At 59.0% G+C, this 13774-nt stretch overlaps 1 protein-coding gene across 2 annotated transcripts in view; it reads right to left on the reverse strand.

Moving 5' to 3' along the window:
• Positions 1 to 12952, reverse strand: part of EEFSEC (eukaryotic elongation factor, selenocysteine-tRNA specific) — a 108948-nt gene extending 95996 nt beyond the window's left edge. Inside the window, exon 1 of one of the 2 annotated variants that reach the window (XM_061397292.1) lies at positions 12616 to 12950. In XM_061397292.1, coding sequence (XP_061253276.1) covers positions 12616 to 12913 — 298 coding nt within the window. In that variant the 5' untranslated portion in view covers positions 12914 to 12950. Of the gene's footprint in view, positions 1 to 12615 lie in introns of both variants that reach the window. The other variant, XM_061397293.1, reaches the window with a different exon arrangement.
• Between the last annotated feature and the right edge of the window lie 822 nt (positions 12953 to 13774).

Genomic DNA, 13774 nt, shown 5'->3' on the forward strand with positions numbered 1-13774 from the left:
TTCTCACTCCGTGTTGCTCCGTTTATGAGCTGACGGTGACCCGAAGCACACACGGCATTCAAGAATCTGCCTGGAAATTACTGCCAAGGAACGTCCGTACCATTACCTGCTCTCCACCCCTGCCTCGGGGACCGCAGATGGAAACCAGCTCAGGACCCGAGGCGGAAGCAGCGCTCCGTCCCCTTACGAACCCGGCTCCCTCGGAAGAGGAGGGTTCCTGCGTTGTTCACAAATTGTGTTGCTGGAGAAGCATGGCAGGAGGCTCTTTTGAAAGCCTGAGCTCTGGCTCCCTGCTAAAGCCGGAAGAGAGGCTTCACAAGGATATAAGCGAGAAGGCCACCCCGGGCTCCAGCAGGGCGGGCACAGATTCTGCATCAGACGCCGCTGATCTACGGGTGGGCCCGAGGGGACAGCCGTGCTCACACACCCACCGTGCACGCTGCGTCTGTCCTGTGGACACCGTCACTTGGGAAGATGGACGCTGTGACTAGAAAAAGTGAAAAGAGGGGCACTCATACAGGCCAAGCCTGGGAACCCAACTCTCCCCCCGATGGCTCTCGGAGGCTCCACCTGGACCCCCACATCCGGCCGCAGGCAGGCAGAGGGGCTGGTGATGCAGAAGCGGCAGCCACCCCCGTCTGCATCTCTGGCCTTGCGTCTGGCACCCCCAGCCCTCGGCTTGCTGTAGCGGGGCGGAGGGGCGACGTCGTCACAGCCTCTCCACCCTTGTGCCGGTGTTCCTGCAGCCCGTGCTCTGGAACACCCGCCAAGCGAGCGGGGCGACCGCCTGCGCCCAGGTGTGCAGCTGGCGGGAGGGAAGTGGCCTTGCGCTGGGCTGCCCGACAGCGGCGGCCACACCTGGGCTCCACCCACGTCCTCGGGGGCTTGGCTGCCCCTCCCAGAGGCACCTGCAACCTGCACTTTCAGGCTGAGGGGAACGAGGAGGCCGTGGGACGCCGAATCTGGGGGGCGGGGGGTCAGGAGGACTGGGCACCAAGACGTGTCTTCCAGCCTTGAAAGCTGCTCAGGGAAACACCACGGAGGAGCTGAAAATAGGCAAATCCTCGCACAAGAGCAGACACGGCCAAGTTCAGCCAGAGCTGTGAACCCAGGGAGGCAGGCAGATCACCTCTTTTCTCTCCTGGAAAGTCACTGCTTTGGCTAACACCACAAACTTGCAGAAAAAAAGGAAAACCGAGTGACGAGGGCTGGCACCTGAGCCCACATCTTCAAACGCTTTAAAAGTTAAGCCCGGTAATCTTGACGCGGACGCGAAAGGGGCGGCATATACATTTGACCCCTTGCTTCAAACAGAAACCCTCCCATATGGCTTTTAATTGGAAGGCGGTTGTTTTGCTTTCGCAACACTCTTTAACCTCTGCCATTGTACGTACAAGGCTGCAAACCATATTTCCATTGATTAAAAAAAAATGAAAAATAAACGTTCAAAGAAACAATATTTTTCTTTTTAAGGAAAAAAAAAAGACAGCAAGCAGCTATTTTCTGGAGGGGTCAGCGCTTAAAGGCATACATGGGAAGCCACCCTGGCTGCGGCTTATGGTTTATTTTGTCTCGGAAAAGCCCGAGGTCATTCTAACTCCGCTGACCTGTTACCCCACAGGGATGTGTCCACCCAGGAGCGCGAGCAAACACCGCCCTCTTGTGCCCGAAAAGGCCCGAGTCGGCAGGGAGATGGGGACACAGCCGCCCAGCGCCACCTCTCCACGGCCCAGACGCGGTCAGGAAAGGGTGATACGCATGTGTCACCGGGGAGCTTGCTCCAGCGTCCCCTTCCGGGACAGACGGCGAGGTAAGAGGAAGACGGAGAGACTCGGCTGACGAAACCAGACCCAAAATAACTGCCTCTTATCTTTCCTAGAAAAGAGTCATTCCTCGAAGAGAAACTTCATCGGTTTCCATGGCATGTTTTCTTCTTATCTACTTTTAAGAACTTTTAGAAATGACTAATGAATCTGCAAAACAAGTGTAGAGTACTTCTTTTTATCTAAGAAATATTTGCCAGGAAAATATTCCACTTGATTCCAGGGGGAGAAATAAACAGGTATGGGGACCCCAGTTGCTGCTTCTCAGAGGAACCCCCAGAGCTCAGTCAGGGTTCTTCTTCCTGATGGGCCCCGACCTGCAGGGTGACCTGCACCCTGGGGTCCAGGCTCCGTGCCCAGAAGACCACCCCGGCATCTCGAGAGAGCCTCGGGGGTGTAAACCACTGACCCTCAGCTCAGGACCCGACGGGAGCAGAGGCCAAAGCCCAGCCCAGCGGGAGGCCAGCCTGCCGGTGGGAGCCCATGAGGAAAGCCCTGGGCTTCTCGGGCTGTCTGCAGCTCTGCTCTGCACCACAAGCTGCCCATATGCTGCACCCACACGCACCCTTCCAGCCAACCATCACGCCAAACTCATTTTGGGGGAAAGTGAAGAAGAAAGTGAAAGTCGCTCAGTCGTGTCAGACTCTTTGTGACCCCATGGACTATATATAGTCCATGCAATTTTCCAGGCCAGAATACTGGAGTGGGTAGCCTTTTCCTTCTCCAGCAGATCTTCCCAACCCAGGGACTGAACCCAGGTCTCCTGCGTTGCAGGCGGATTCTTCACCAGCTGAGCCCCCAGGGAGCCCACTTTAGGGGAAGAAAGTGCAAAGTCTGCCCCCAGTGCACCCCCTTCAGCCCAGTGGGCACCCGGAGGGAAGGACAGGGGCGCCGGCGACTTCAGCTCCTCCAGTCCCTGCCTGCAATGCCCAGCGCTCAGCTCACAGCCCAGCGTTAGTAGCAGACCGCAGTCCTGGTGTCCCAGTGTCCTGGCTGCTGTCCAGCTCAGGTGAGCCAGGAGTACCTGTAGCTTCCCGTCTCCCCATGGTCCTGCCCTCCTCCCTGGGAAGAAAAGGGGGTCCAGGGCCAGTCACAGGACTCGGCGCATGCAGCTGGCGGGGCCCCCTCCTGGCCTCTGATCAGGACCACAGGACACACACTGCCTCGTCCTCTGGCAAACCTGGGAGGGACACAGGCTCCAGACAGTCTCATCTGTCTAGACCGGCCAGCCCGCAGCAGGCTCCTGCTGTGGACACTGGCACTGAGAGTCAGCCAGACCAGCCTCTGACACGCAGGGCAGCCTCAGGACCCGCCTGCCTACTGCTCCATCTCCACGTGTCCTGCTTGCTCCTCCCCGCACGCTCACAGAGCACAGCACTGCCCCCACAGCAGACACTGAGCTCCAGTCTGTCCTGCTCACCCACGCAAACCCTGCTCCGAGCGTGCGTGTATGGCTCAGGGTTTGCAGAATGAATGTATGAGTAAATGCATCAGTTGCCTTTCCTTCCTCAAAGTCTGATCGTAAGGAATCAGGTCAGCTGGCCAGATCTTCAGGGCACTATGAATCCTGGGAGGAGAGAAAGAAAGCCATGGGGGCGGGCCGGGGGCTCCAACAGCCCCCAGGCTCCTGCAAAGAGCAGCTGCCAGGACGCAGGAGGAACCATCAGGACAGAGGTGGGCAGAGTCCGCCTCAAACGCCGGGGCCCCCAACGCCACGGCTAAGGCGCCACACACTCCTGGGGTCTGGGGCCCTCCTGTGGGGAGCACGGGGAGAACTCGATGGAGACCTGGCAGGCCCCGCGCCCAGCCCAGCCCCTCTCCCCAGGAGGGTGCAGCCACAGGCGCGCCCAGCCAGGGTGTGGGGTCCCGGCTCACATCCAGCCTCCTGGGTTCCTGAGGACCTGCTGCTCCAGGAAGGTCACCGGGGAGAACTCGGGCCCCAGGCTGGACTTCCAGGGGCAGGAACTGCTTTTGGTCCTGCTGCCGACAAGAGCTGGCCTAGGTGGGTCACCACGGGAAGCCACCACGTTGGCCCGCCCCGGAGGCCCCCCACCTCCACAGCTACTGCAGGACCCCACGGGGCCCACAGGCTCGCATTATGTTCATTTCCCCGTCCCCGAGCTCGGGGGCAAGTTCAGAAGTCCTCGTCCTGTTGCAGATCAGGTCTGAATTAATACCCTTCCTCCAGAGAACTCCAGTAGCAAAGTGGAAACAGACGCACCAGACAATGGCCTTTGAGAGCCCCAGCAGGGACGGCTGGTGACAATGCAGCCCCAGGCTCTCCAAGAAACCTTAAGGTTAAAGGTTCACAGAGGCAGAAGAATTACCAAAGTACAAGTTTGTTCAAATTTCCTCCGGCAGATTTAAACAACCAGGGTCAAGCTGAAGATCGCCGACGAAAAACCTATGAGACAACCCAGCCCCTTTGAACTGCGTGGAGAAAGGAAAATATACGGTGTGGGAGGGATCTGTGTTGTAGCTTTTAAAAATGTTCTTGAAAAGGTCACCCTGTTAACTCCAGAGCGCCGTGCTGAAGGATGCCTGAGAGGGCCTCCCTAAGACAACAGGCTGCGGGCCCTCACCGTGTGCGGCGAGCTGCACGGGGTCGCCGCGGCCCCGGCCCCGGCCCCGGCGTGCTGACCCTCTGTGGGCCATGAAATTAACCATCAGCACAGCAGAAATCTGCTCCGAGTTAAACTACTTTGCTACGCAAAGTGGCCTGAAAATGAAATATGAGGATTGAATTTCCACTGAAAGATTAACTCGTCTGACCTCCAGGCAGGTCTGCTCCGCAGTGAACCCTGTGTGGCCGAGGGCTCCCAGCCCCGCGGGAGGCAGGGTGCGGGCTGCCGGTGGAGGGGCCGGCCTGCTCACCCGCGCGCCCGTGGCTCTGCTCTGCGCCTGCGCGGAGGCCCTGCCCTTGGTCCTGGAGTCGGATGACGGCAGGACCCCCGCCTCGGAGGCATGGGGCGCAGTGAACGCACTGACCACGGAGGGGAGAACACGGGGTCTGGGGCCCAGCGGGTGGGTCAGGCCCTCCCCCCGGCCAGCGTGGGGACGGGGAGGCTGCCCAGAGATGTGGTAGAGCCAGAGAGACCCCGGTCTCTCTGTCCAGAGACGGGCAAGCAGCTCGTTAAGCCTGGGGTCCTGGGAAACGCAGACACACTGGCCCCTCAGGAAGGGCCCTGTCAGCCTATTGCCGAGTCTGGCCTTTACACCAACAGAGAGAAAATGAAAACCTTTTAGGCAGTGAAATAAAATAAGCGTATTAGCCATTCAGAGAGAGTCCTCTGCTTGGGCGAGGAGGCCAGCTTGCAGAGGGGCTGGGACCTGAGATGCTGCAGGCGGTGCTCACCGAGCGTGGGGTGGACGGAGGCCTGTCCGGACAGCGGCCGTGCTGGGCAGAAGGCAGGGGGCGCGCTGCTGAGGATGCCAGGGGAGGAGCGGGGGGGCGGGGGTCACGGGAGCGCCCCCCGCCCCGCTGTGGAGAATCGGGGCGCTGCTCAGTGTGAAGGGGCCACTAGAGTCTGGCGGACAGGGAGTCCGCAGTCGCCTACGGCTCCTGGCTGTCACTGCGCTGTGCTGCGAGGGGACATGCCAGCATCCCTGAGCGGCCTGCTGGCAGTGCTGGGCACACCCCGTACCGGCTCTCCAAACACGCCCAGTGCAGCCAACAGGGGCCAGCCCTCCCCGCCCAGCCGACGCCGCTGGGGACCCCAGCATCTTCCCAGCCTCCTGTGCTCTGCCCGCCCGTGGACCCCAGAGGTGCTTGGGAAAAGCAGCCCTACTTACGGAAAATCTTTTCCCTCTGGGGCAGAAGCTCTGAGGACCACCTCCAAACAGATCACATTTCAGAGAGCAGGGAACACCGGGGTCACACACACAGGAGGGTCTCGGGTGCCCAGGGCAGGGGGCTCTGAAATTCCCCTGGAAGTGACCCCAGCAGAGTAAGCACCGCCCTGCCGCACAGCCGGGAGGCAGACAGCCTTCATCCCAACATCAAGTGACAGAGGCTGAGCCCCCCATTCCAGGAGGTACACGCCACCAAGTGACCCCAAGTGGCAAAGGATGGGGCCCCTCGTCCAGGGGGCCCAGCAGGTCAGCGCTGGTATTTCCCAGTACTAACTCTAAAAGGGAACAGTCGGGTTTATCTGCAGGTAGCACCTGTGCGTGCCAGCAAATAGACATCCTCGGGAAGTAGGTTAGAGACAAAGGAAGCGATCGCAGTCTACTTGAAGCCCCGAGACACAGAGGCATCATCCTAGCACGAGATACGGCAGAGGGAAACTCAACTTCTCTCTCAACAGCAAAACTTGTTTCTTCTCCTGCCAAGAGAGGATCACCGCGTCAGCTAGGTCCCCCTCCCCAGCAGCCTCGGCCACTTCAAAGCAGCAGGAGCCTAATTACAAGAAAATAAAGACCCAATTAACAACACATAGAACTCCAATAATCCAGGGAGAATGGAGGCACAAGTCTGTGCTTTTGACAAACTGACTTATGTACAAACTGCTGCTCAGGAGCCGGGCTCCCCCCAGAGCAGTGTGGGCTGAGGCCTACACACGGCCAGGAGCCGCTCTGACCGAGCAGCACACAGCCTCCTTTCGGGGGCGACCCTCAGTGTGGAGGGAAACCCCAGGCTTGGGGCCGGTTTGCAGGACGCAGTGAGACGACCGGGGCCTGGAAGAGCGCCCGTGTGGATGGGAGAACCTCCCAGGGCCTCCCCGACAGGAGGTGCCCCAGGCTCCAGAGCTCCGGCCCCATGGACTCTGCACTCGAGTGCACACTCACTTGCACGTGTTACTTGAAAGCTCCTGGTTTTGACATGCTGGTGATGAATTTTTATGAAAAAAGACTTTAACACAGGGGCCATCAAAACATACCTGCACAAGACCCCGGTGTGGGGTGGGACCCTCCACGGGGAGGACAGACGGGAAGAGCCTCTTCCTGCTGGTGTTAAGGACGGGGCGGGCAGGTCCCGGAGGAGGACAGGGGCCTAAGGGCCTTCCAGAAGCTCGCAAACGGCACTTCCAGACACCCCTCACCCCTCACCGCCTGAATAACGTCGGGCACACATAATCCTCTCAAACTACGTCCACTTAATTCAACTCACTTATTTGTTTACCTCAAATATTACTGAGTAAAGACAATCCAGAGAAGGGGAGAAAATATTTGCCAATCAGATACCTAATAAAGGATTGGTATCCACAATACATAAAGACTCTTACAACTCAATAACAAAAGCCAAACGAGCCATCTGAAAAAAGGGGCTCAGGATCTGGATACACAGCTCTCCAGAGAAAATGGAACCAGTGAACATCTGGGAAACCAAGTTGAGGTGTCCGTGAGCTCTCAGCGCACACCCACCAGGATGACTACGGTCCAAAAGCCAGGCAGTCACGAGTGTTGGCGGGGCCGTGGAAAAACCAGACGCCCACATGCTGCTGGAGAGAAAGCCCAGCGGAGCAGCTGCTGCGGGAGATGGGCGGCAGCTCGTCGAGAAGCAGACAGAGTTGCCCTCTGACCCAGCAACTCCACTCCTACGTATAAACCCGAGAGAGTGAAAACACGCGTCCACACAACTTCTGAACGCAAATGTCCGCAGTGGAGTTTCTCATCATCGTCCAAAAGTGAAAACGGTCCAAATGCCCTTCACCTGATGACTGGGTTTTAAAAGACGGTCTATCCATATGACGGGCACTACTCAGCTGTGAAAAGGAGGGGGCAGGCTTAACAGGCACAGCTTTGCTTTGGTAAGAAGAAAGAGCTCTGGAGATGGAGGCTACTGAACTGCAGACTTAAAAATGGTTACGACGGTACATTTTATGTAAAATGTATCTTACCACAATTAAAAACAAAAATGCATTTTAAAAACAGGAATGAGGCATCCTGCACACTATGAGATGGATGAGCCCTGGAAGCAGCGCGCTTGGTGGGAGAAGCCAGACACGAAAGGCCACGGCACGTGGATTCATTTGTACCAAACTCCAGAACGGGCACACGGACAGAGACGCTGGGCAGGCGAGAGGCTTCCAGGCCTGGTCAGGGACGGGGTGGGGACCACGTGGCTCGGCCTGTCAGGGAAGGGGTGTGGACCGCGTGGCTCGGCCTGTCAGGGATGGGGTAGGGACCGCCATGGCTCGGCCTGGGTTAGGGAGGGGGTAGGGACTGCCGTGGCTCGGCCTGGGTCAGGGAGGGGGTGTGGACCGCCATGGCTCAACCTGGGTCAGAGAAGGGGTGGGGACGCCTATGGCTATGTGGATCTTCTCACACTGATGCAGCTCAGGCTGTGGCACTGACTACACAGCTCTGGGAACAGGCTAAAGATGCTTAAATGTGCATCTGAAACGGGCAGATTTTATGGTATGTGAATTACATCTCAGAACAAATGTTTAACAAAACAGCCTTGACAGTCCATGCTGCCTGGCCCAAGAGCCACCCAGAGGCCTCCAGGCTCATGGGAACAGCAGGTGGAAGGCCTCCTGGTCCCCTTGGGTCCCCAGAGCTCCAGAGAATGTTCTCCCCATCACCTCCCACAGCATGGCCTCAAAGGCCTGCTGCTCGGAGGGAGCCTCAGGCCCAGCCTGGCCCAGGACCGGCCAATGCAAGGACAAGCGTGCAGGGAACAGGTCTCAGGGCCTGGGACTGGCTGGCTCCTGGGACGCCTGCCCAAATCTTATTCCAACCTGGATGGAGTGAATCTGAGGCTAAGTGAGAAGTTTTAAAGCAATTAATTTTAAAAGATCACAGCTTTACCAAAAGCTGTGGCTATGGTTTCCTCCTGACTTTGATTATAACCTTCCAGCAAAACATTCGCCTCGCCAAAGCAAGTCTGCATTATTTTCTATTCTTGGCATGACTAGAAAATATTCTTTGATTTAACATTTGATATGTTTTGTTCTCAAGGGCAAGCCCCATGAGAAGAAAAATGTACCCCAGCAGAATGAGATATGACTACCTGCTTCCATTTTTCTTCCTGGTTGGTTCCTGCTCAAATGTTCTGAATTCATTTAAACTCGAGGCCACGTCTCTGACGTTACACGGCTCCCACACTGTCACCCAAAACCCAGCAAAGTCACCCGCTGGCCAGCGGCTGCTGCTGCAGGCGGAGCTTGACTTGGGTCTCCTAGAGACGCCGAGGGCTCTGGGCTTGGAAGAAGGGGTCCTACCCAGCACCGAGGAGCAGGGGACGAAAGCCAACAGATTCTAGGAGCCAAAGGAGTTAGAGCGGAGGGAGCGCCTCCACTCATATCGTCGCCCTTAAACGCGCCTCAGCGTTTGAGGACAAGCGTAAGATGCCATAACTCAACACGACGAATTTCTAGACAGATCCATTGAAAGACTAGGGGTAGAGAAAACAAGAAGTGTCTTTCTTGCTTGGTTGGTTTTGCATGAAGAAAACACTTGAATTCCTGGAGGGGCCAGGCCCCCGTGTGCTACCTCTGCTTGCGCCACGCAGCCTGCTCGGCGCTAAGTGCAGACAGCCAACGAGCAGAGTCAAAACCTGGGGGAAAACGCACGGTCATTCACACACAGGCCTTCTCATGGGACCAAAGAGCATCGCAGACAGACTGCAGGCGTACTCCTGGAGAGAATGGCGGAAGGCACTGTGCTGCTCCATGCTGGCCCGTGAGCTCAGAGACGTGGAAGAACAGAGAACGGAAAAAGCTTAAGTGTCATAAAGAAAGCTCCCCCGCCCAGGCTGCAGAGACAGGCTCCGGGGGCTGCCCACTGCCCTCCAAGGCTAGGAACCCCAGCCACACGTGTAAGGCTGTGACAGCTCAGTAGCTCTGGCCAGGCAGGCCCAGAGTGGGGCAAGCCTGGCGGAAGCACCGCTGAAGCGGGAGCATGGGGGGCCGGCGATCAGGCCGACGGCCGGGCACAGAGCGGCCGTTCATTACCCACAGGCACAGGAGACCAGGGCGACACTACGCTGTTAATCCCAGCAGCCACAGACGACTACAGATGGCCGAGCCCAGCCGCCAGCATTTGTCAGACCTCCTCCTTCCTGCCAGGGCAAGAGCAAGGGCGGGTGCAGTCCCTCACCCCCACTCAAGCCCCATCACTGAATCTTGGCGAAGTTCTAACTCTGAAAGATTTATACTCTACAATGGATCAGAGGAAAGTACTGCCCAGAAACACCACCACAGGGGCCAGGGTGGACAGGCACCTGTCCACTCACACCGAGAGAGCCAGTGCTCCGGGGGCTGGTCAGCACGGCTTGGAATGAGCTCTGCCCCTCTGACCCGTGTTCTTCTCACTCTCTGCTCCACTGTCAGTCCGCAGGGGAGGACACCGTGCTGGTGACCTGTCACCACCCCTGACAGCCTCGGGGCTGGCACATGGCTTCATTCATTCGGAACTCATCGGGTGCCTCGCACAGGCCTGGCTCTGGTCATGGCACTGAGAACACACTGGGGAGCCAGACGCTATTCCCGCTCGCTCCCACGGAGGACAGAGGCCTCGACAAGCAAGCACATCAAACGCATCGGACGGCGCATCAGACGGCACACAGGGCTCGCAGGGAACAACGGGACACGAGGAAGGGGGAGCGCAGAGAGCCAGGGACACCAGGCCAGTAGGTCCGAGGGGACCTATCCAGGGAGGTGACACTCACGCTGAGGCTTCAGTGAGGAGGGTCAGATGGTGTGAGAGGAGGGACAGCAGACACAGGACTGGCCCGTCCAAAAAGGAGCAGGCCAGTGTGCCGGGAGGCGGTGCGAGAGGAGGGGACAGCAGACGCAGGACTGGCCCGTCCAAAAAGGAGCAGGCCAGTGTGCCGGGAGGCGGTGCGAGAGGAGGGACAGCAGACGCAGGACTGGCCCATCCAAAAAGGAGCAGGCCAGTGTGCCGGGAGGCGGTGCGAGAGGAGGAACAGCAGATGCAGGACTGGCCCGTCCAAAAAGGAGCAGGCCAGTGTGTCGGGAGGCCGGGAGACAGGGACGAGGCTTGCGGCGGGCAGAGGCAGACCAAGGTTCTCACGAGGGCAACGAGCAACCTCAGGACAGTTTTGAGGCTGAGAGTGGACCTGATCTAATGAACATCCATCCCTCATGTGACGCATGAGCCGAGGGAGGAGGAGAGGGCAGAGAGGAAGGACAAGGTCCAGGACGCAGGATTCTGGGGACAGAAGCCAGGACTCAGCCTCCGGAGCCGTCTCGAGAAGACCAAGACGTGCGAAGCCTCTGGGTCATGAGGATAACGCAGGGATTCACAGACCCAGGTCACGGGCAGCAGAGCGGCTTCCCACCCCTGTCCAGGGAACTGCAGTTTCCTCGGCGGAAGGCTGGGGCTGCACTCCCCCAACACACCCCTTCACTCAGCATTGCTGCACAGACACCGGTTTGTAGCCACAGGCTGGCAGACCCTCGAATGCCGTTCCCTTCCTCTCAAAAGAAAAAGCCACGTTTTCCTCACCTCCCCGAGGGGAAGGCGGGCATCTGATCTATTGAAGGAAGAAGAGCAGCAGCCTGGGGCCCATCGCCTCCACGTGCTCAGGTCTTGCATTAACACCCATAACAAGTGCCTCCACTTCCTCTCCTGAAAACAGGAAACTCAGACTGCCCGCAGCACGGACCAGTCGGGAGGCGACAAGCTGGAATTATTTGACACTCATCATACAGCTGGGGCCCCCTGTGCCCAGGGACGCCGTCCGCCAGCAGGCCAGTGAAGCCATCTGAACCATCCGTGCTCCCACATGTACCTGTGGGCCCAGGGAGTGCCGTCAGAAGGAACAAGAGGAGAAGACAGGCGGGCGATACCAGGGTCCTGGTCCACAGAGAGGAGAGTCTCTGAGCCACACTCCCTTTATGCCATGTGCCTGCGTTAAAGGACCGTCTTTCTACATAAAAGGAACATGTTTTAAAGCCCTGTCCGTGGAGTCCAGTACACTGAAATGGGTGTGAAAAGGCAATTCCCCAGAGGTACTCTAGCGACTTCCTCTGGAGGGACGGGAGGGGTGAGTAGGGGCCTTCTACCTGGTCTGTGACGTTCTATTTCTTCAGGAGTAGAATGCATACTCATGTACTACATGTACTGTTAAAATTAATGAAACGGTACATCACAGGAGGGCATCTGAGAAGTACCCACCAAGACCCTCTGCCCAGGCGTGTCAGTTCTAGGGGCTCTCCTTACAGACACACAAGCACACCCACCAAAGACGTCTGCTCTAGAAAACCCACTGAAGAAGCATCGGGAGCAAAAACGGTAAAGGACATAAATGTCCATTATTAAGACATTAAGAAAATGGTGGTGCCAGTGTACAACGGATTTCCACGTGATGTTGAAAAGCAATGATGTATTGTGGTGTGTGTGTGCTTAGCTGCTCAGTCGTGTCCGACTCTCTGAGACCCCACCGACTGTAGCCCCCCAGCTTCCTCTGTCCGCGGGATTCTCCAGGCAAGAACTCTGGAGTGGGTGCTGTTTCACTATAGGGGCGGCAGCTTGGCGTATCCAGTGAAACAGTGCATGTGGTGTTACCACCTTGTTTACAAAGAGAAGAAAAGGAAGAACAAGGACAGGAGGAGTCGACGTATACACAGGCGCCCTGTCTCCACGTGGAGCCCGGAAGCGGCGCGGGAGGGGGCGGCGGCCGACTCCCGGGACGGGCGACGGGGACCAGGGGACAGCGAGCGGACGCCTTGCGGGCACCGTGCGGGTCTCTGAGCTTCCCCAACTTGTGCTGCGAACGAGTAGCAAGGGTGTCACGCACACACGCGGTAAGAAGACCTAAAGCGCTCGGCGTCGGCGGGGCGGCCCCTCCCGCCCCCGGCCCCCTGCCCGCGGCCGCGCTCACCGCCGATGATGGTCCGGATGAGGGACGCGTGGCCCGGGCAGTCGACCAGCGTGACCTGCAGCCGCGGCTCGGGCTCGGGCTCGGGCCCCGCCCCCGGCGCCGGCCGCAGGTGCGCGGGCAGCGGCACCGAGAAGCAGGAGAAGCCCAGGTCGAGCGTGATGCCGCGCTCGCGGCTCTGCGGCTGCTTGTCGAAGGCGGCGGTGGAGGCCGTGGTGCTGAGCGCGCGCGCCAGCGCCGTCTTGCCGCTGTCGATGTGGCCCAGGACGCCCACGTTCACGTTCACCCGCCGGCCCGCCATGCCGCCGCCGGTCCTCCCGCTAAGCCGGCCCGGCCGCCGCCCGCGCCCGGCTCGCGCGTTCCGCCGCCGAAGCTTCCGGTCCCGGTCCGCCCGCCGGGGCGTCGGGGAGCCGGGGCCGCAGAAGCGCCAGACTGAAAGCAAAAGGAACGTCCCGCGCCGGGCCCGCGGCCCCCACGCTCTGGCCGTGCCGCCCACAGGAAAGGGGTGGCCCCCGGTCAGCGGCACGGACCACACTTCCAAATGCCTGCCTGGGCCCGGCAGGTGGCTCTCCGGAGAGATGGGCAGGGTTTAAAGTGCCCAGAGGGGTACTGCACGGACGGGCTGCCACTGCTCAGCTTCAGCCAAGCAGAGCGGCTGGGACTACCAGCCCCGCCTGTCAAGAGTGTTTCTGTATGAAATTCAGGAACATTTGCCTGGTGAACCCCTGATGCTTGGGGATGTGGGCTGCAGCCATGACCTGGCCGGACTTAAATCTAAGCGCTCACCGGCGGCAGAGCTGCGGCTTTAGGCCAGGTCTTCCTGTCTCCAGTCCCACCGCAGCGGGCTCACACGCTGCTCCTTCCCCAGCAGTGGGCCTCGGGGTGGGGCCTGAGCCCCGTCGGGGAGTCCAGCCCCATCTCCACGAGTGCCAAGGAGATGGAAGCTCTGGGTTGTCTGAAAGTCGTCCAGATTGACTGTATCCTGGGGCCGGCGGTGCCTTGGCAGGTGTGCCTGGAGGAGTGTGAGGGACACCCTGCAGGAACTGGAGTGCGGTTGCCAGCAAGACGCAGGTCCCATCATGCCTGCCTCTCTGTTCTTTGTCTCTCTGCTGGCTTCTACCCCAGGGAAGCCACTTTGCTTTAGACCAGCCTGGTGCTCTGG

The sequence above is a fragment of the Bos javanicus genome, chromosome 22 (genome assembly GCF_032452875.1).
Source record: "Bos javanicus breed banteng chromosome 22, ARS-OSU_banteng_1.0, whole genome shotgun sequence".
NCBI lineage: Eukaryota > Metazoa > Chordata > Mammalia > Artiodactyla > Bovidae > Bos > Bos javanicus.